We start from the raw sequence: 19,272 nt of genomic DNA on the forward strand, positions 1-19,272 counted from the left end.
TTTTTTGCATGTCGCCCTCTATTTAGGCAGGCAGGCAGGTGGGGGCTTGGTATACCAGAAGCTAGGTTGCACCCTTGAAGATTATGATATTTGGATATTCTTTTTAAATTTAAAAAACAAAACCAATGATTCTGAAATATTTTTGCGAAGTTTATAATTTAAAAGGGGGAAGGTGAAAAAGTAATAGTATTGATGTTGAGTACTTAGATATGATGTACATACTTACACAGATATACGGTTTTCTTTTGTCTCGTAACTAGGTTTTTCTATAATTACTTAATTTGTAAATTGCGCGAGGCTATATGGATTATACTTATTACTGACTGCCCTTATACCGTAACGATGTGCGTAGTATTCTTAATATCTATATATTCCGGGCGCATGCATGAATTGAATAAAAAATATTAATTACGCCGGGTATGCTGCATGTCTCGATTATGCAGATTTGATTCCAAACCGGGTCTGGTTTACGAGACAAGAATTTACCAATATATTAATATACAATAAACTTACTTATCTTTTTTCCCCGAGAGAAGTGGGCGGGTAATAGTTTTAACTTCTCCACGGAAAACCTAATGAGTATAACCAACCTTTTGGTTAATCCCAATTCGACATGTATACTACGCATATCTATTTATTCAATTTACTTTCGAAAATATTATGTTTCTTTGATATCTTTTTTTTTGATTCAGTCTCTCTCCCTCTCTCTCTCCCTCTCTCTATGCACTCGATATAGACATACATACATAGTTATTTGTATACATGCATTGTTGTTGATAAAAATATATATTGCAAGTAAATTGGTAGGTAGGTTATAGCTGTGAATGGGGTACGGTGGGTTTTTTTACCACCAAATGCGCATGCTGTGATCATGTTTGGAATACGCTCTTGGAAGGGGAGGGCGAAAAAAGACAAAGAAAAATAAAAAAATAGAAAATAGAAAAAAGTGTAGGTGAGTATCGTAACGGTTCGTGAGCAGAAAAAGGAAATGAAAGAGGAATAATGAAAGAAGAAAAGACAGGAAAGAAAAGGTATGTAGATTACAAAGAAGAAGAAGAAGAAAAACAGAAAGAAAGAAATTATAAATCGAAGAAACGAAAAAAAAAGTGTGCAATCCGATAGTACTCCAAGAAAACAAGGAAAATAAATAGATGGTATATAATATATTACAGAAGAAATGAAGAAAAAGTCAAATATACTCAAGAAAAAAGAGAGAGCAACGTATTGGGTTTATTCTGCTTTACCTGCGCATGTGCAGGGTTTAGAAAGCACTCCATCCCGGCTGCTGTTGCTGATGATGCTGCTGCTGGGGCTGCTGTTGATAGTTATTATGTGGGTTGTAGGCGCTATATCCACCATGATCGAAATCATTGTGATTGAACCCTCCAGTTGCACCGGTGTTATTATTCTGTAGATGAGGATTTGTAAGATGAACGGGCGAATGTCCAAAATCGTCATCCATCTGCGCTACAAATCCACCGCTGCTATTTTGGGGTCGTGGGATCGATGTTGTTTGTGGTGGCGGTGGTGGGGGGTTATTTGCAGGGTTGAATCCGTTTGCGGTGGTACCTGAGGTGTTGAAACTTGGGAGCGGAGGAGGAGTGTGAGATGTTGGATGGGAAGGCAGACCACCGGTTTGTTGGGCGGTTAGGAGCGCTTGAGGAGGGGGGGTTGGAGTGTAGGCGTGTGTTTCCCCGGAGATTGTAGTGCCGGTGAAGGTTTGGTGTTGGAATGGCGGTGGTGGGGAGGTTGTTCCTGTGAATTGTGGTTGTTGGGGCTGGGTGACGCCGGTTTGTTGGTGCTGGTAGGACGGTTCTGGGGGGTAGATCTCGGCGTTGGCATAGGGACCTTGGTTTTGGGCGTTGATATGGGGGTTGAAGTCGAAGTCGTCCAGGCCCTGGGCGGTGTTGTAGTGGGGGTTGGTGGTTGGTGGGGGGATTATGGCTGTTGGCATTGTGTGAGATTCAGGGTATGGGGATTGGGTACGGTTTGGAGGGGGGAATGCGGGGGGCCCGCTCGGGGGCTGTGGGCCGAACGGGTTATTTAGACGCTGTGGGCCAAAGGGATTGAGGTTCTGAGGCTGTTGTGATTGGAAGTTTGGACGGTTGGATTGGTGGTAGTCGGCATTGTTATTGTTAAGGCGGTTATTGGCCGGTGGAGGGGTAGACGCAGAAGATACATCTTCCAGTTCGATGGCCTCGACTTTGACAGATGTGTCCTCTACCTTTTCATTTTTGGAGCCGTTCCACGAAGGCATGACGGGAAGAGCATCGTTATCCTTTGGTCCTGTGGTGCCAGATGCGAAGTATGCATATTGCGGGGCTGGTGTCGAATTTGAGGTATTTGGCCCGATGGTATTGCTGCTGTTGTACCCGCTCGGTGTAGGTCGTGGTGGGGGGTGCGACATGTACGAAGGCACCGGGTCATTGAAGAATGTGGATTTGGAACGGTCGGCCTTCTTGCGGCGACTACGGCAGCAGCATCGGTAGCAGCACCATGTTATAGATATCAGGACCAGGGCGCCGACGACGCAGCCTGCAATTAGGGGGTATTTGCACCAGGATTTCTCCATACATCTTTTGTTTTCGTTTATTTGTCAGTATTCTTCTTCTTCTTGTAGCTCTTCTAGCTTTATGTTTCACAAATCCACATATTGCATCTATGGAATGTCATGAAATAGTGGGGGGTAGGAAACATACTTGTCCCAGTTTCCTAGTGTCTCTGGCAATGTAGCTAGATCATCTTCAACGCCTCTCCTGAAATTTGTCTGGCTCACAGACAGCCAGTCGCTTGGTGCCATTTGTCGTAGTATCTCCTTTCCGAATAATATCCTCAAATCAGAATGATATTATAAAGGATAATCCCAAAAATTCGAAAACCTTCCTCCTCAGTCGAAAGAATATAGCTGTATAAAAATCGAGCAGTCGAAAATGTGCGTTGTTATTGTTGTAATTTTGGTCGAAAGAAGCCCAGCTTTTCCCTTTTTCAATGCAAAGAACCGTCGCGAATCGGAGTCCTCGGAAGAAATTCCCACCACCCAAACGGAAATCCAGAATTTCAACGGGTATTTATTTTAAACGAGCGTGTTGTGGTTAATATCGTTAAAGAAGGAATGAATGAAACCGTCTAGAAAAGACTTTATTGAACGAGAGTCAAGACCCTTTTGTAAAAAGATGCCAGAGGTGCAAGGAAAGGAAAGTGGTTGGGTTTAATAAAGAGATTATTATGAGAGGAAAAAGGAAGGAATAGGAGAGTGTCTCTGGTGTTTAAAGGGGCTGGCTGGGTTGGTTTGAAACTAGTAGGCCCGAGTCAAAATGCAGGAACAAGATGCACAGAGGTCCAATCCAAGGTTCCGTGGCAAGTTACAGTGCAGTTGCCCCGCGGCTGTCACTGCTGCGGTTGGTAGCTAACTAAAAAAGATAGTGAAGTGTCCGTCTGTGAAGGTCGATGATGGCATATGTCTCTTTTACTTCTTTTGTGAACAAAAGAGGGTTTTTGGAGGAGAGAAGGTACGGGATACGATGCATATGCATGAGCATATGAGGTGATGCTCGGATTAATTATAATATCTCTTGACGAGTCAGATATATTACCTTCGACGCCAATCACGGTTGTCTCACTGATATTGTAATTGAATGAACCTGGCAGCCAGGGACCCCCCTTCAAAGAGGTCGGTCGGTCCGTCGGTCGGTCGGTCTCTGAATTCTTTTCAATTCGACAGATTCCAATGAATGCCTATTTAAATCTAGCATACCACGGGATCTCTCTCCCTCTCACTCTCACTCTTAACTTAACTTTATAATATATCTGCTATCTTAGCAAAATTAAAAGAGAGAGTGAGTAGTAGGAGAAGAAAACAAAAAAACATATATATAAAAGAAAACACTGAAACGAATACCGGTTCGTCAGGCAGACGTTGTCAGTCAACCTTCGCTGCGCGAAAGGGGGATTGTGGTTCCTATTGGGCAGAAAATTAACCTGTGCTGTTGCTGCGGACCCGCAATTGCCGATACCAATGCATATCTCTTGCTGATACTGGGTTATCATCTGAAGCTTCTAAACGGGAATGGTTTCGCGGGAAATCCATGTTTGCTTGTGTTCAATGGATTCATGTATGTGAATGTGAATATATGTGCTTACGATGACGATCGCGAGTACATACATATTATTGTTTGTCTAGGAGTAGCGTAGGCGTCTAGCCTGCAGAATATCTCGGACTAACTACTAAACACAGTGACTATTTTGTAATCGACGTAACATCATGCTATCGTTTATCGTTCCCCGTATTTTCGTATCAATCCGGTATATTCCCCCGTGCAAACAATAAGCCGAACTCACACGCACAGGGCGTTCTGTCTGGCTGTGTCGTGCCGCTTCTAAATCAAGAGTCTTTGGCTAATTTCGAATATTCGTTGATTGAATTCTACTGCGCAGCCAACCGAATGGGAGAGATTACGGTCGGGCTTTATTTGCAAGATGGTGGCGGGGCTTACGTACCTTCCCCACGTGCTTTAAATTGGAGCCAAGATCTGAAAGCTTTTGGATTCTTATATGTAGTAATATAAGTGGTGGCTGTTGTCTGTGCTGAATGGTGGCTTTCCTTTGAAGTTCTGAAACTCGAAATTTGGAGGTTTGAGATGTTGCTATAACGTTAAGATTGATTTCGATATTGCGGACTTTGGGCAAGAGAGGTTCGCATCCCATTCACATAACCCATAGACGCTCGGAGATATATATCGGCCTAGACGCTTAATATTTTCTGATACAGGTCACTTAACAAATTTTCACTATTGCAGCTGAGAAGCTACTGGACGTACGGAATTGTACTGAACCGAGCTGTCAATCTGTCCGTCCCGTATGTCTGTCGCGAGAATCGACGGAGAATACTGTCACCGATTTTTTTTTTCAAGGGGCTTTGGCTTCTTCTGTTCGGGGCGCTGCAGCACCAGCTGATGCAGGGATACGTCGGTTAGTTTTCACCCTTATGCAGCCTTGCATCATTCGGTCCTTGGTATTACCAAAACCACTTTGAGCGTTAAACCTCTCTCGACATATCCGCTGTATTTAATTGGGAAAACCGGTTTTGGGGGGATAGCTAATATCTGGATTCTAGGAAAAGATGTTATTCGATTGAACTTGCATTACATTGCATTATCGATAGGATTGAGTTCGCATGTTTCGGAATCCGGATGTATAATTATAATATATTAATCAAAGGCTGCCGTTGGCGGGCGTTCGTCACAGGACCTTTTTTAAAAAAAACTTGGTGCATAGGAATTCGAACTCGAAGTAACCAGCAACTTCGGAATGACATCGTCGTGCATCACAGAGTGCATTGTGTATAACGGCGCATCATATCATCCGGGTATTTGGAGTCCAATCGGTATCATACGTCGTACCGTACCTACATGATGATAAACAGCTAACAGTATCATTTAATTTGCTAAGAAAAGGTACTTTTTCAGCAAGGATTCAACGAGGCTCTGCCTGTGTAAGCACACTTGTGAGTAGGCTACGTCTGCCTCTACTTTGGGAGTCAGATGAGCTGTGATTCATAGAATTTTCGCCCCGCGCCCGGCGAATTTAGGAATTCGAGGCGTTACATTTAATATTTATACATGCAAAGTTATACATTGATACTTAGGATCAAATCCTAGTTATACAGCTTTGCAATGAAACATACCATGTTCCCAAAGTATCATGCATCGCTGTATATGTTATAACTTGCGAAGTCCTCGGATTCAGGAATATAAAGTACCTGTATATACAAGTAGTTACATGATAGTCTACTGCCGGAAAATAAATCTAACAATGGATAGTATACCAACTAGCTAGCACACCGGTTGCATCTTCGGACCAGGCTATGCAGAAAAAAGTAGGGGAGACCCTTATTCATGGTCTGCTCCGCGATGCACTCGGAATAGTTTAAGTCAAGCCGACCCTTGTGACATATGCGATAGAGGAGGATCCGGATCAGGACACCATTGGATGCTATAGCGTTAGCATGCATATGTCCCAGTTTTTTTACACATACGTACCGAAGTAGACTACCTCGCTGTTAATTTAGTATCTACCTAGAACCGGTAGAGTATAAATACGGGCAATCTCTTCCCCGTAGATGACTCTGAAATTTTTGGAATTTCTTGACTCGTAAAGCTTTTCTCTTTCATAGTTCATCATCATATCAATATACCTCCTATACATACCTAGCATAAATATCTCCTTGAGGTCCATATAGCACTTGTCGCGGTAGACCTCAATTGAAACCCTGAAACCAGTGATTCAGATCCTATAAAAATTTGGGATTCAACCCCGAATCCGAATCCAGCAGATATATCCCATACTTTCCAAGATGTGTTTAATGTAAGTTAGCATTGATCTCGCAATAATGTTCATAAACTGGTTACACCTGTACACCGCAGATTTTATATCAAAAATAACGATTAAGATTTCGGCTTGCAGAATCTCGAAAATCGCAGAGTACTAACATTTTTGAATAACAGTGGCACAACAGAGCGTCGCCGGGTAGTCGAATACCCTGTCGCCCGTCGGGTCGTACATGTCCCTCCAGTACGGCATGAAACTGTCATTGTCGAACGTCCACGGTCAAGTTATCATACCCAGCGTACTGGTCACAGCCATTCTCGACGAGGGTCGAAAGCTAGTGTTGTATTCACGACACCGAGGGGGTCGCATGTTAGCAGTAGACGAGGAACCGTCCCCGTTATCGTTGAGAGAACGTATCGTTAGCCTTCCCGCTATAGTGGAGTGTGGATGGTTGTGGATATATTTCCTTTTCCTGGGGGTGGTGGTGGTGGTGGTGGTAGATGATATGACGTCATTGATTGTGTAATCGATTGGTCTCTTTCCCTGCCGTTGGTGCTTCTTTTAAATTTTGATACAGACGATCGAGACTTGTATGATGGATCTTAGGAAGTGGAGTTCTTGGTGTCTTAGCCTGTACCTATTTGTTTTTTTGTTCTGCACTTCTTTGCACGTACCTGCTTCCGAGGGGTTTGGCCTCGTATAATGCCCGTATGGGAAGACTTATATACCATTTCATGCATTGGGGTTCTCTGAAAGAAGATTTTCTTATATACACTAAACGCTAAAGATTTTAAGCTATTTTTCGAATTCCAGGTAATAATGCATTTAAATGAAAGGAGGGGAAAGGCAAAATAAGAGCTGTATTTTGATACCAATAGGTTCCCAAAGAATATATACACCCCGGCCTGCTCTTACACCCCCTTTTTTTCTTCCCAAGTGTAGTATTCTCTACCCCCAAAATAGGAACGCCTGATCTGTCTATTTGCTATTCCTAACCCATCCTTCAATCGTCCTTCTAGCCTTGCTCGTTGTATCTTCTACAGTCCCGATAGCATGATCATAACCTCCCTTGGCAGTTTTCCAACCTTCTTCAACTCCGTCCCTAACCTTCAAATGTGTCTCTGCAACCTGTGGCACCTTTTGCTCCCATTTCCATGCTAGGTCGGCCACGTTCCTTGTCGTCTCCGGTAGGAAATACCATGATGCAGCTACACCGGTTACCACTGGTGTCAAGAATCTGATCGGGAGCATCCTCCGTCTGGCTAGTACGCTACCGGCCATTGTTGATATAGCAATGAATATCGCACCGGGAAGGACGGTTTCCTTTGAACGGTGGGACGGAGCAAGAGAAGCAACTGTAGTGGTGACATTATGCTCGACGTGAAGATATTTGTCGAAGTAGGTATCAAGGAAACGTTGGGCTTTTGAGAATTCGGAATGGACGAAGAGACGGGCAGTGCCGATTTGGGATGCTAATCGGACTGTCGGGGTGGGGCGTGATTCCTTATCTGAAGTTTCCGAGGGGCTTGTGAGGGAGAGGGATGGGGTTGAACTGGGAGGTTGCGATGGAAGGGGGTCATCGTATATCGATTTCTTGGTAGATTGTGACTAGATATAACCGTAGGAGTTAGATATCAGAGCCAATGGGTCATTTGTACGTAGGGAGGGGGCATACGGGTTCTTCGGCGTAGACAGTGGAGGTCGTGGTATAGCCGGCGAGCGTGGTGACACTCAAGCCGGTCAAGAGGGCCTATATCCATTCCGTTTAATTAGCCGTCAATACTTGGATCCAAAACGAATCCGGAATACATACCATTGCCCTCGGGTTCAAAGGCAGCCTCGCAGCCATGATGTAGGTTGTGTCGGATGAAGTCCTTGAATGTTCGTCGTCGTCGGAATCAAAATGGTAATTATCGCTCACAAGCAAAAGGCACGTTATTTTGGGAAAGGAAAAAAGGCTTGGCAGCCGCACTTCGATGGACTTTGCAGCTGCCACCCCGGCAAAAAATTTTGGAACCTTCAAATCCCCTTCCATTCTTTTTCACGAGTGCCCTCCATTGACGACTTTTCACCACAGCAGACAGGCGCCCGATGCCTGTAAGTCTGTAGAAATTACAATCGCTTCGACGGCTTCTTTACCTTTTTCACTTTGTTGCACATAATATAAATCACAATGCCGTCGACGAAAAAATCAGTTGTCTCCCGCTCGTCGGCTGGGCAGGCCGTCTTCGATACCATCGCCCGCGAAAAAAGATTTCGCAATCCACCTGCTGATAAGACAGCCTTTCCAGCATTGAATGAAGCTGTACGACCACATGTTGATTCGTGGAATGCAGTGTTTAGAGAGGGAGGATGCCTGCACCAGGCGATTGCAGACATCGGCGAGAGGACGGTGTTCGACCGATTGGATGGGAATGCTGAGACTGGCTACGGGAATAAGCTAACAGGTATGCTGGGGATGGAGCACTAGTTCTCATTCATGAGAGAATGTGTGACTGACTAGATTACAGTGCGAATTGCAAACTACTACCTGGGCAAGTCGATGTTAAGCTCTAGGGACAAGACGGCGATGAAGCGAGAGATATACCCAGCTGAGGTACACACTTATATCTTAAATTACAGATGTTTTGAAACCTCGTAGTACTAAGTATGATTTATAAATAGTGCAGAGAACGTCATTCGTCCTATCGCGGCCAACTCCAACTCGAACTTCAGTACAAAGTCAACAACGGCGATTGGCAGAAGGAGTACCGAGACTGTGGTCTCCTCCCACTCATGGTCATGGGTAACCGTTGCCATCTCGAATCTATGTCTCCCAGATCTCTTGTCGACCATAAAGAAGAGTCCGAAGAAATCGGCGGCTACTTCATCGTTAGCGGGAACGAGAAGCTTGTTCGTATGCTCATCGTCAATAGAAGAAACTACGCCATGGCAGTTATCAGATCATCGTATGCGAAACGTGGACCTTCTTATACGAACATGGGTGTGCAAATCAGATGTGTGCGACCTGACCAGAGTTGTATGACGAACGTCATACACTATCTGAGCGACGGAAACATCACATTCAGGTTTTCGTGGAGAAAGAGGGAGTACCTTGTCCCCGTCATGATGATACTCAAGGCGCTAGTTGATACCAATGATCGAGAAATATACGAAGGAATTGTTGGACTGGATCAGAGAGAGGATACGTTCCTTACGGATCGTGTTGAGTTGCTACTCCGGACATACAAGGCATACAACCTCTACTCGCGGCACGAGACACTAGCGTACTTGGGTGACAAGTTCCGGATAGTGATGCAAGTTAGCCCCGATGTATCAGATGTAGAAGTTGGAAAATTGTTTTTGAAGAGGATTGTACTAGTCTACCTGAACGACGACGGAGACAAGCAGAGACAGCTCCTATTCATGATAAAGAAGCTATACTCGTTGGTTGCAGGAACGTGTGCAGCCGACAACGTCGACGCGGCACAACATCATGAGGTTCTCCTCGGCGGGTTCCTCTACGGGCAGATCTTGAAGGAGAAATTCGAAGAATATCTGCTAAATATCAGATCACAAGTGCGCTCGGACCTAATGGGAGGAGCCAAAGTCGAATTCGGTTCGCCACAGTATATTCGCAAGATGCTGGGAAAGGTCAATGAGAGGATAGGAGAGTCACTGCATTACTTCCTAAGTACGGGAAACTTGTCAAGTCCTAGTGGTCTAGATCTACAACAAACAACAGGTTTCACGGTTGTGGCTGAGAAGTTGAACTTTTATCGATACATCAGTCATTTCAGAATGGTACATAGAGGTAGTTTCTTCGCACAACTTAAGACTACGACGGTCAGAAAGTTGCTACCGGAAAGTTGGGGTAAGCCTCTTGACCTATGACACTGAACTTACGGAACTCATATGCTAACTATAAATAGGTTTCCTATGCCCCGTCCACACGCCCGATGGTTCTCCCTGTGGTCTTTTAAATCATTTGGCACATAAGTGCCGGATTGCCACCATAACTTCAGACACCTCTCAGGTTGGACCTTTGGTCCTAACACTAGGAGTTCACTCTGCAAAGGTCCTACCGGTCCCTACTGATGCTACGCTCTCCGTTCAGCTGGACGGCAGGATCCTTGGGTGGTGTTCACCACGAGATGCTCGTCGGGTTGCAGAATCTCTTCGCTTTTACAAAGTTTCTGGCACACATAATGTCCCCCTCGACCTCGAAATTGGATATGTCCCTACCTCCAATGGAGGTCAATACCCTGGCGTTTATCTCTTCTCGCAAGAGGCCCGAATGATCCGTCCTGTAAAATATCTTCCACTCGACAAGGAGGATTTCGTTGGTCCTTTCGAACAGCCTTTCCTCAACATCGCAGTGACAGATCCAGAAATCAAATCCGGCGACTCTCACGTCGAATTCGATCCCACAAATATCTTGTCCATCGTGGCGAACATGACACCCTTCTCAGACTTCAACCAGAGTCCTAGAAACATGTACCAGTGTCAGATGGGTAAACAAACTATGGGTACACCTGGGACAGCGATACGACATAGAACGGATAACAAGATGTACAGACTCCAGACGGGTCAGTCTCCTGTTGTTCGCGCTCCTCTATATAACACTTATGGCCTCGACAATTTCCCCAACGGCATGAATGCTGTGGTGGCTGTCATTGCGTACACTGGCTACGACATGGACGACGCTATGATTATCAACAAATCTGCACACGAACGAGGTTTCGGATATGGAACTGTGTATAAGACCGAAAAGTACGACTTAGCCGAGAAGTCAAAGTCAAAGAGCCCGGTATTGGCGTTCGGATGGGGATGGGCTGCTATTGGCGCCGATGCAGCTGCATTGGCGAAATACAAAGCTATGAAGGACAAGTATAGCGAGACATTGGACGATATGGACGGTCTCCCGATGGTCGGGCAAAAAATAGTAGAAGGACAACCGGTAGCCGTGTATCACAACATGGGTACCGGAGAAACCTTTTTCTTCAAGTATAAGGGATCTGAAGATGCCTATATTGAAGAAGTCAGGTTACTTGGGAACGATGTCGGAGATAGCATTTGCCAGGCGATCAGCGTCAAATTCCGAATTACCAGATCACCACTCATCGGTGACAAGTTCTCGTCCCGTCACGGACAGAAAGGTGTTTGTTCGCAGAAATGGCCAGCGGTGGACATGCCCTTCTCGGAGTCCGGGATCCAGCCGGATGTCATTATCAACCCTCACGCCTTCCCATCTCGTATGACAATCGGTATGTTTGTAGAGAGTATGGCGGGAAAAGCCGGTACGCTACATGGATTTGCACAAGACTCGACACCGTTTAAGTTTGGAGAACAACATACGGCGTTTGATTACTTTGGCGAGCAACTCAAGTCGGCTGGGTACAATTACTACGGGAACGAACCGATGTACAGTGGCATTACGGGACAAGAGTTTCATGCGGATATTTATTTGGGAGTTGTATATTACCAGAGATTGAGGCACATGGTCAACGACAAGTATCAGGTGAGAAGTACAGGTCCTGTAGACTCGAGGACCAGGCAACCTGTGAAAGGTAGGAAGAGGATGGGTGGTTTGAGAATCGGAGAGATGGAGAGAGATTCTTTGCTTGCCCACGGAACTGCATTTTTGGTCCAGGATCGACTGTTGAACTGTAGTGATTACCATCAGACGTGGGTTTGTAGGGGATGTGGTAGCTTTTTGAGCACGACACCGACGGCGGCAGGAGAGCGGAGGGCAGAGGTTAGGTGTAGGAGGTGTGCCAACAAAGCGACGGAGTTTGATATCGGAAAGAAGGGGTACTGGGAGGATGGCCTGGGAAATAGGTTTATTGGTGGTGAGGATACTACAGTGGTTGTTATTCCTTATGTTTTGAAGTGAGTATTTCTATTTCCTACGGGATTCAATCGATATAGTCGAGAAGTGTGCTAACTGTGGCTTAGATACTTGGACGTTGAGCTTCTGGCCATGGGAATCCAGATGAAATACGATGTGTCACCGTAGAATTCGATACTTTAGGATTTGAAGGCGAAGTTTTGTGTCACGTAACGTTCTGGATGTTTCACTTTATATTCAGGCCAGTCGGCATCAAATGTATTGAATAGCTAGTTGTAAGAATAGTGTATAGTAGTATTACGACCATAGATTTAGAAAAAGTACAGCTGGCGCTATAGATGGGGGATGTTTTTCCTAAATCTTCGACTTACTCTTTCGATATTTCAAGTCCGGGGCGAAGTTGTTTATTATAGCTATCTCTTAGACTTCATTTCTCTTGCTCTGTCTCTCTCAAGCTCCTTTCTGAGCTATGGTTCATTTGTTGCATTAATTGTGATGGAAACATCCTCCGCTAAACGGAGAACACATTTTGACACAGAAGCCTGCCCATGATACCTTTAAACTGACCTGATCAACTAGCATATTTTTGCTAATTTACTATGCATGCGAGATTAGAGATCCCGACATTAAATCCATGGATTTCGTAGAGTTTATTATGCGCTGGTGGGTGGTGCATGTATGTACACAATAGCTAAGTATAGCTCTTTTTCTCTTCCAAGTCGACGCCGATTTGTTTCGATTGAAGCTAAGGGGTACTTCATTCTAGGTTCGAATCCAGGCGCCCTATATGCAGGTTCAATCGGGAAGGGGAAGGCCGGGGGATTAGTTTTCTCGGAACAACAGCTCTGATGCGGCTAAGATTACTTTATTATATTATATGATTCTTTTCTTCTCAATTTACTGAACCGATGGGATTGGGGGGTAGCCTCGAATCCAGGTCCTCGAGGGCAATGGAATGGGGCGGAACCGTTCGATGGGACTACAGATCGACCTGGACTATTATGCCAAAGAGGTTTAAGCTTCCACGCGGGTACGCGATCCGATTCAAATGTCTCGACTACTTTTTTTTTGGCACAAGCCAGTCAAATCGACAGCCAGCCAGCCAACCAGCCAGCCATTCTGCTTTTTTAAATCGCGCGGGGGGTCCGCTTTAACATTTATTGCCCCGACGCAGAAAGGCGAGGAGCTTATAAAAGTTAACTGTGTAGGTGCGAATAACGCTCGCGTCTCGAATGTCCGGGTTCGTGAGGAAGGGTAAGGGAGGGTTGTCCCGCCCGGAGGCGGGTTTTTGATGCAAGTGACAAAAATGGCGGTTAGAGCTATCGAGAAGTAACCTTACAAAATTCACTTTAAGCGCCTTGGAAGGGATTAGCAGAGTCGTCTTTTTGTAGGTTAAGCTGATGAAGTTAGAGACTCAATGGAGTCTTGTTTTCCGGTTCTTCAGAAGCCAATATGTATCATGTTGGAATGTGGAGTGTGGAGCGTGGTGCGGGCCTCTATTAGGCTGCTGTCTGCGCTTCGTTGATCCAGGTTGGTTTGGTTGCTATGGGCCCCCAAATTCGAGGTCAAGATGGGATCGAGGCGATGAGCTTCAGCTCACTATTCCAGAAACTGAAATTGAAGCTCATCCTTTTGCTTATAATCACGGAGATATCGCGAAAAGCCTCGGTCTTGGCCTTTTTTTTATATATTTATGGTGTGAGGAATGAGGATTGCGACTTTTGGGTTCGGAAATCACGGGGTTCAGATATTTTGTACCTGTTGGAATTGGTCAGGGTTCCCCTTTTCTCGGGATTCCCGGGCCCGTTATTTGGCCCCCTTCCCAATACCAATTCGATGGGTCAGGGCCTTCGGGGACCGGTTCGGTGGCCAAAACTTTGCGAGACGCCGAGAGATCCGCTTTTCGACAACTGTTTCTAGAAAATTTCACGCCCTGCATTTTCTTTGCTTCGAAAGGTTCGCGATACGTGTATGTATTGCATGAGTATCATATCAAACAACAGGACAGAACGACACCACTTTTTTTCCTTTCTGTTGGATGTAAAAAAAAAAAGCCAACAATAATTCTGTGAGGACGCGGACTTGTTAGTTAACGTTGATGGCTTGGTAATCGTTAGAGCTTGAGTGGGGACTGCGACAAGTCATGATGGTGCGGTTCCTTGGCGCTGGAACCATGAGGTTGTACGGATGTATGGTTGGTTGCATTAGGCCGGATGGCGATATCTATTTTGATACTCTGGTGCACCTTTGGGCGATTCATGATATTCTGTGACAAATAACTTCGAAAGAGATGAAATACCCAACCAAGGGAGGGCGAAAAGGACACCCTGTTCTAATAAGCCCACGGGGTGTGGTATTGTAGTATTGTTACCCATATTCTATGGATTTCGAGAAGGATGAGTATTCGAATATCGGGTATGTTTAGAAACATATTAACTGCGCACATGGGGCTTTGTGGAACAATAATCAGCCCGTCAGGTACGCAGTCCACGCACATAGTGTGCTATGGACATACATACATGCACGCTCACACACGACGGGTCCCAACCAGACGGAAGGCGCGGCGACACAAGGGTATGGATTCGACGGCAATGACGACGTGCACTTTGCAGAATGAGGTATTTGGCATTCGGACCTGCGATCCTCGACCGCTGGGCGATTTCTTTCGTTTCTTTTGGATTGGATTGGACCGACGGGGCCCTCGCACATCCTCTCCCTTTTCTTTTCCTTCCTCTCCTGATTTGTTTGAGAAGAGAGAGGGGGTCTTGTTTGTATTGACTGGAAAACAAGTGCGCACTTAATTTCCCCTGCTTCCTGCAATCTTAAGATGGTTTTTTGCAACCCCAACGGTTTCTTCGGACGGATATGATTTGCCCTCTGATACTAGTGGAAAGTTCGGGTTCTTTCCCAGCAGGCGCTCTTTTTTTCCCCGCCTCGATCGTGATATCGATCGATGAAGTTCGAAGTTGTGCGTGTGAACACAATTGAAGATATCGATATATCCAGTACTATGGTGTATTATAGCAACCGTGAACGTGAATGGACGAGACCGAGGCCAGACTTGCCCTTCTTGAGAGCGGTGCATATGCCGCCGGCTGAAAGGGGCATCGCGTGGACTGACTTGCAGGTTCAGGAAGATTGTTTTGATGGACCGGGGCCCTTGCAATTTTTGGCAAGCAGCAATCAGTCCCTTCGACTGACTAAGGCTAAGGGTGGCCAGGACAGGACAGGACGTGGATGACTGACCAGCTCGGAGGCCGACTGCCTGATGGAAATAATGGAAGTGGGAATGTGGGAATGTGGAAGTTGATGACTGACTGACTGATGATTGAATACTGTGGCCGTTCATATGTATGATTAAGTCCTTAGGTTGGAATATTAATATTATATCTTCAACCTCGACTTCAACTTCAACTTCAACCTCGACCTCCCTTCTTCCCTCCCCTTTCCGGCCTCTCTCCACTTCACTCCTCTCCACACTCCTCTCCTACATACATCCAAACATCCCGTGCACTATACGTCCCGTATATAGACGTCTAGTTTTCCCTCCTCATCCGTCCGGTCTTGTTCATTCAACCGCCTCCCCGCGACATCCAGACAGTCCCCGGGAACATCCCATTCTGGCTACTTGACTATTTAAGTATCCATCGACTGACAAAAACAGACACCCGGCCTGCAGTCCAGTTCAACCATCACCAGATTGTCCCACCGTTCCGCGCCTCAACGGAGGGTTTTCACCACGCTGCATAACTGCGTCACTGCGATACCCTGGTAGCACAGCCTTACTGTGTAGGCTCACATACATACGGGTCTCCGATACAGACTTGATCCCCCATTCACGCACACACACACACCCATCTGTGCTGCAACCTCTCTTCACGCTCGACTCGCCTGCGCTGTCCCAATCGATCCTGGCGTGACCCTTCACCCATTATCCCGTGTCTCTCCCTCTATACTAAGTACTTTTTACACCTCGTTATTCTGTTCACCCCTTCTTTTGGTCCATTGTCCAGAGCAGAGCGGTGCACTGCAGGAAGCAAGCAGGTCGTGCGAGACACAAAGAAGTCTGGTAACCAATCTGAACCAATTATCAGGATTCATACCGGTCTATAACCAAACTATATAGCATATCTCTCTCTCTCACAGTCCGGTCCACACCCCAAGACAAAGGTCCCGTCGGTGTCTGGCAGAGATCGAGATACCGAGAACATTAGGACTCCTCTTTTGGTTGCCTTTGAATCTTTGTTCTAGACAAGGCCCTGCGAGCCGACAGTGGGAAACCCGACTCAATTCAATAACGGTTCGCTTGCAGTAGGCCCTTGAACTATCTCGTCGTTATAGATAGACGAGACAGACAAGAGGAAACAAACCCTCGAAAGGGAACAAAAATAAATTAAAAAAGATTGAACAAGAAAAAAAAAAAAAAAAAAAAAAAACTCCGAACGACATCTCCTGGGTTCAAGCATATCCCGGCTACCCAAGCTCTATCCTGTTATCGATTCCTGCTTCAGCAAACAGGCCCTTTGCTCTGCATGCACGAAGCTCACACCGGGGTCCTGGGAAAAGAAACAGAGCTAACAAGACGCCTTCGTCGAATAGCCATCTGCCACCCAGCCAGCTGCATTAATTCTCTTTGCTAAAGGGACCTGACTCCCAGTTCAGACACTAGTCAGTTTCGGTCCTAGTATCATCTTTTCAAAAAACCAAAAGATTCTGAAAATAGTAAAGAAAAAAAATACCGGAACCTGAAACGAGGAAAAAAGAATTAAGAGAACGGGGAAAAAGAAAAGGCGAGGATCACCAATTGATTCCGCAGACTCTCGCAACCTTCAATTCCAAACAAAATCAACCACCAACGCCGCTCTCTCTAAAACGGAATTCTTAGCTCAAGTTATAAAGGCGACAGTCCCACGAAGCTAAAGAAAATGAATACTCCAACTCTCATCATCGACACTAGTCATAGTTTTGCCGACATTCAACTGGCAGCTCAAAATCCAACAATGGCACAGGCACAACCTACAACTACATCTGGAAGGCGGGCAACTATCACCAAGCCTTTCATCTCGCCCCCGCATTCTCCTCTTCCTGGTGATACTGAGGGTTCGCCCAGTGAGTCGCCACAGACTTCGCCAAAGACTCTTTCTCGTTCCTCGACAGCCGGAAAGAGAACTCCTAGCTTGACGTTTACTTCACCTCAAGCACGGAAGCGGGGTTTCGTACGGCCTCAGGGTACCGAGTTCTCCAAGTCTGCGAGGTCAAGGGAGAGCGTTATGGCTCTTGGAAGCATCGCTCATGTTCAATACTTCTTTGCAAAGACTGGACTGTTAGACGGAAAGGGAGGGTGTGTATTCTTCTTGTTCTTCTTTGTCTTCCTTAATTTATAATACTAATCTTTCTTACCAATATAGTGGCTACAAGAAGAAGAAGGCCGAAGAGTTCAATGCGAATGATGAGTTGGTCATGGACAACCAACTCATCGATAGCACTTACTCTTCCCTAAGATCATCTCCTGACCTCGTTCTTCCTGCGGAGCACTACTCCAAGTCTCCTATTGGTAACGATGATGTCGATGAGGACCCGAATGCAATTCTTCCCCCAACTTACTCCACATACAAGCCAAAGAATGTCCATGTTGTCCCACCACCACCAGACAAAGAATCCCTCAAGGAAGACTTGAAGGAGGCTCTCGACGACTGTAGACGAGTCTGGGTTGATGCTGCGAATCTTGGGTTTGAAAAGGAGGGTTCAGGTCTCGGAATCAAACCGCAGGCAGATGAGGATGAAGGTATCGGCCGTGACAAGGATGAGGGACCAATCCCCGGCCTTAAGGATATTCTTCTTCACTCCATTCTCCGAAGCACAACACTCGCTATCAGAGCCGCAAAGGAATATTACTATGCCGCAGATATGTCGAGACTTCAGAAGATCACATCGGAAAAGCAAATGCGTGAGGATTTCATGACTGTATTGGATCTTTTGAAGAGAATCAGCACAAGACAGGGATCTGTTCTTGCCGAAGAGAAAGCTGTGGTCGTTTCCTGGATCGACAGCGTTGAAGGCCTCCTTGACAAGGAACTCCGCATGGAGGATGAGGGGCGCCGAAACGGTCAGGTCTGGGCTGAAGGAGACTGGAAGGGCAAGGAATGGGGTATGTACACAAGAATTCCCAACAAGGGGCTTTTCCCACAGAATGCTAACATTTTTATTTTTTATAGAGCGATATCAACTTTTCCTCAGGTACTTCGACGCCTACGAGGGTAATTCCTCTACTCCTCTTCCTGGGCACAACACCAAAGGGCCAGCCTCCGAATCTCCCCTTCTCAAGATTCTTCGTACTGGTGACCGTCTCATCAACATTCACAACGCAATTGTCCGCCGGTCTCGTACCCCATTTGGCCAGATCCCTCATTTCCATACTGATTTCAACAAGCCATACCGTCTTGCAGAGAATCTGCGATACTGGCTCAAGGCTGCTGATCTCCGATGGGAAGTTAAGATTAGCATGGATGTTATGGGAGCCGTTAACGGTACCGAAGAGGGCATGCGTAGCTTCGAGCAAGCCGTTGCTAAATGGTGCGAGAAGGTTCTCATTGAAGTTATCGCCGAGTGGAAGGACGACCAGGCACTTCTTCAAATGCCGGTCGTAGAGAGGAAGGAGAAGCGACGAAGCCGACGATATGGATCCCCAGGTGGATCTCCACGCAACTTCTCGTAACCGCTATCTAGCCTATATTCACTATGGTCGAATTCGGAAGACCCAAGAGGAGAATGAGGAAGGTTGAAGACCTTCTTCCGAAAATCCTCTCCAATTCCACTATTGCTTTTAGCATTTTCAGCACTTTCTATTCATGGATCACGGACTTTTGATTGGCTTTTACTTTTACTTTTTTTTTCTTCAGCTCTTTACGTCCGCATTTGCATCGGTTTTCACGGCTGCGTCTTTTACCGTTTTCTGCTTTCTATTTCGCCTTCAACCGGAGTTTTTACGTGTCCCGTTCCCCCGATTTTTTAACCTTTACCACTCCTTCAATAACCGTTGTAATACCTAATAATCCTCTTACACTTTCCCCGGATAGTGTACTTCTTTCTTCTTTCTCTCTTACGGCCTATATTGC

At 45.9% G+C, this 19,272-nt stretch overlaps 5 protein-coding genes across 5 annotated transcripts; 3 read left to right on the top strand and 2 right to left on the bottom strand.

Moving 5' to 3' along the window:
* Nucleotides 1-1,261: 1,261 nt before the first annotated feature.
* Nucleotides 1,262-2,800, bottom strand: AOL_s00083g6 (uncharacterized protein; the record flags this gene model as incomplete). Its single annotated transcript, XM_011125186.1, has 2 exons — nucleotides 1,262-2,576; nucleotides 2,700-2,800. 2 exons carry the CDS (start codon nucleotides 2,798-2,800, stop codon nucleotides 1,262-1,264), a joined length of 1,416 nt encoding a protein of 471 aa, XP_011123488.1.
* Nucleotides 2,801-6,352: 3,552 nt separating this feature from the next.
* Nucleotides 6,353-6,750, top strand: AOL_s00083g7 (uncharacterized protein; the record flags this gene model as incomplete). Its single annotated transcript, XM_011125187.1, has 2 exons — nucleotides 6,353-6,363; nucleotides 6,504-6,750. The coding sequence occupies 2 exons, from the start codon at nucleotides 6,353-6,355 to the stop codon at nucleotides 6,748-6,750; spliced, it is 258 nt and encodes an 85-aa protein (XP_011123489.1).
* A 555-nt stretch (nucleotides 6,751-7,305) lies between these two features.
* AOL_s00083g8 (uncharacterized protein) lies at nucleotides 7,306-8,176 on the bottom strand (the record flags this gene model as incomplete). Its single annotated transcript, XM_011125188.1, has 3 exons — nucleotides 7,306-7,935; nucleotides 8,003-8,077; nucleotides 8,141-8,176. 3 exons carry the CDS (start codon nucleotides 8,174-8,176, stop codon nucleotides 7,306-7,308), a joined length of 741 nt encoding a protein of 246 aa, XP_011123490.1.
* A 324-nt stretch (nucleotides 8,177-8,500) lies between these two features.
* Nucleotides 8,501-12,325, top strand: AOL_s00083g9 (uncharacterized protein; the record flags this gene model as incomplete). Its single annotated transcript, XM_011125189.1, has 5 exons — nucleotides 8,501-8,774; nucleotides 8,838-8,923; nucleotides 8,992-10,180; nucleotides 10,239-12,198; nucleotides 12,265-12,325. 5 exons carry the CDS (start codon nucleotides 8,501-8,503, stop codon nucleotides 12,323-12,325), a joined length of 3,570 nt encoding a protein of 1,189 aa, XP_011123491.1.
* A 4,757-nt stretch (nucleotides 12,326-17,082) lies between these two features.
* AOL_s00083g10 (uncharacterized protein) lies at nucleotides 17,083-18,872 on the top strand (the record flags this gene model as incomplete). Its single annotated transcript, XM_011125190.1, has 3 exons — nucleotides 17,083-17,498; nucleotides 17,566-18,305; nucleotides 18,373-18,872. The coding sequence occupies 3 exons, from the start codon at nucleotides 17,083-17,085 to the stop codon at nucleotides 18,870-18,872; spliced, it is 1,656 nt and encodes a 551-aa protein (XP_011123492.1).
* Between the last annotated feature and the right edge of the window lie 400 nt (nucleotides 18,873-19,272).

Source organism: Orbilia oligospora (assembly GCF_000225545.1).
Source record: "Orbilia oligospora ATCC 24927 unplaced genomic scaffold scaffold00083, whole genome shotgun sequence".
Taxonomy (NCBI): Eukaryota; Fungi; Ascomycota; class Orbiliomycetes; order Orbiliales; family Orbiliaceae; genus Orbilia; species Orbilia oligospora.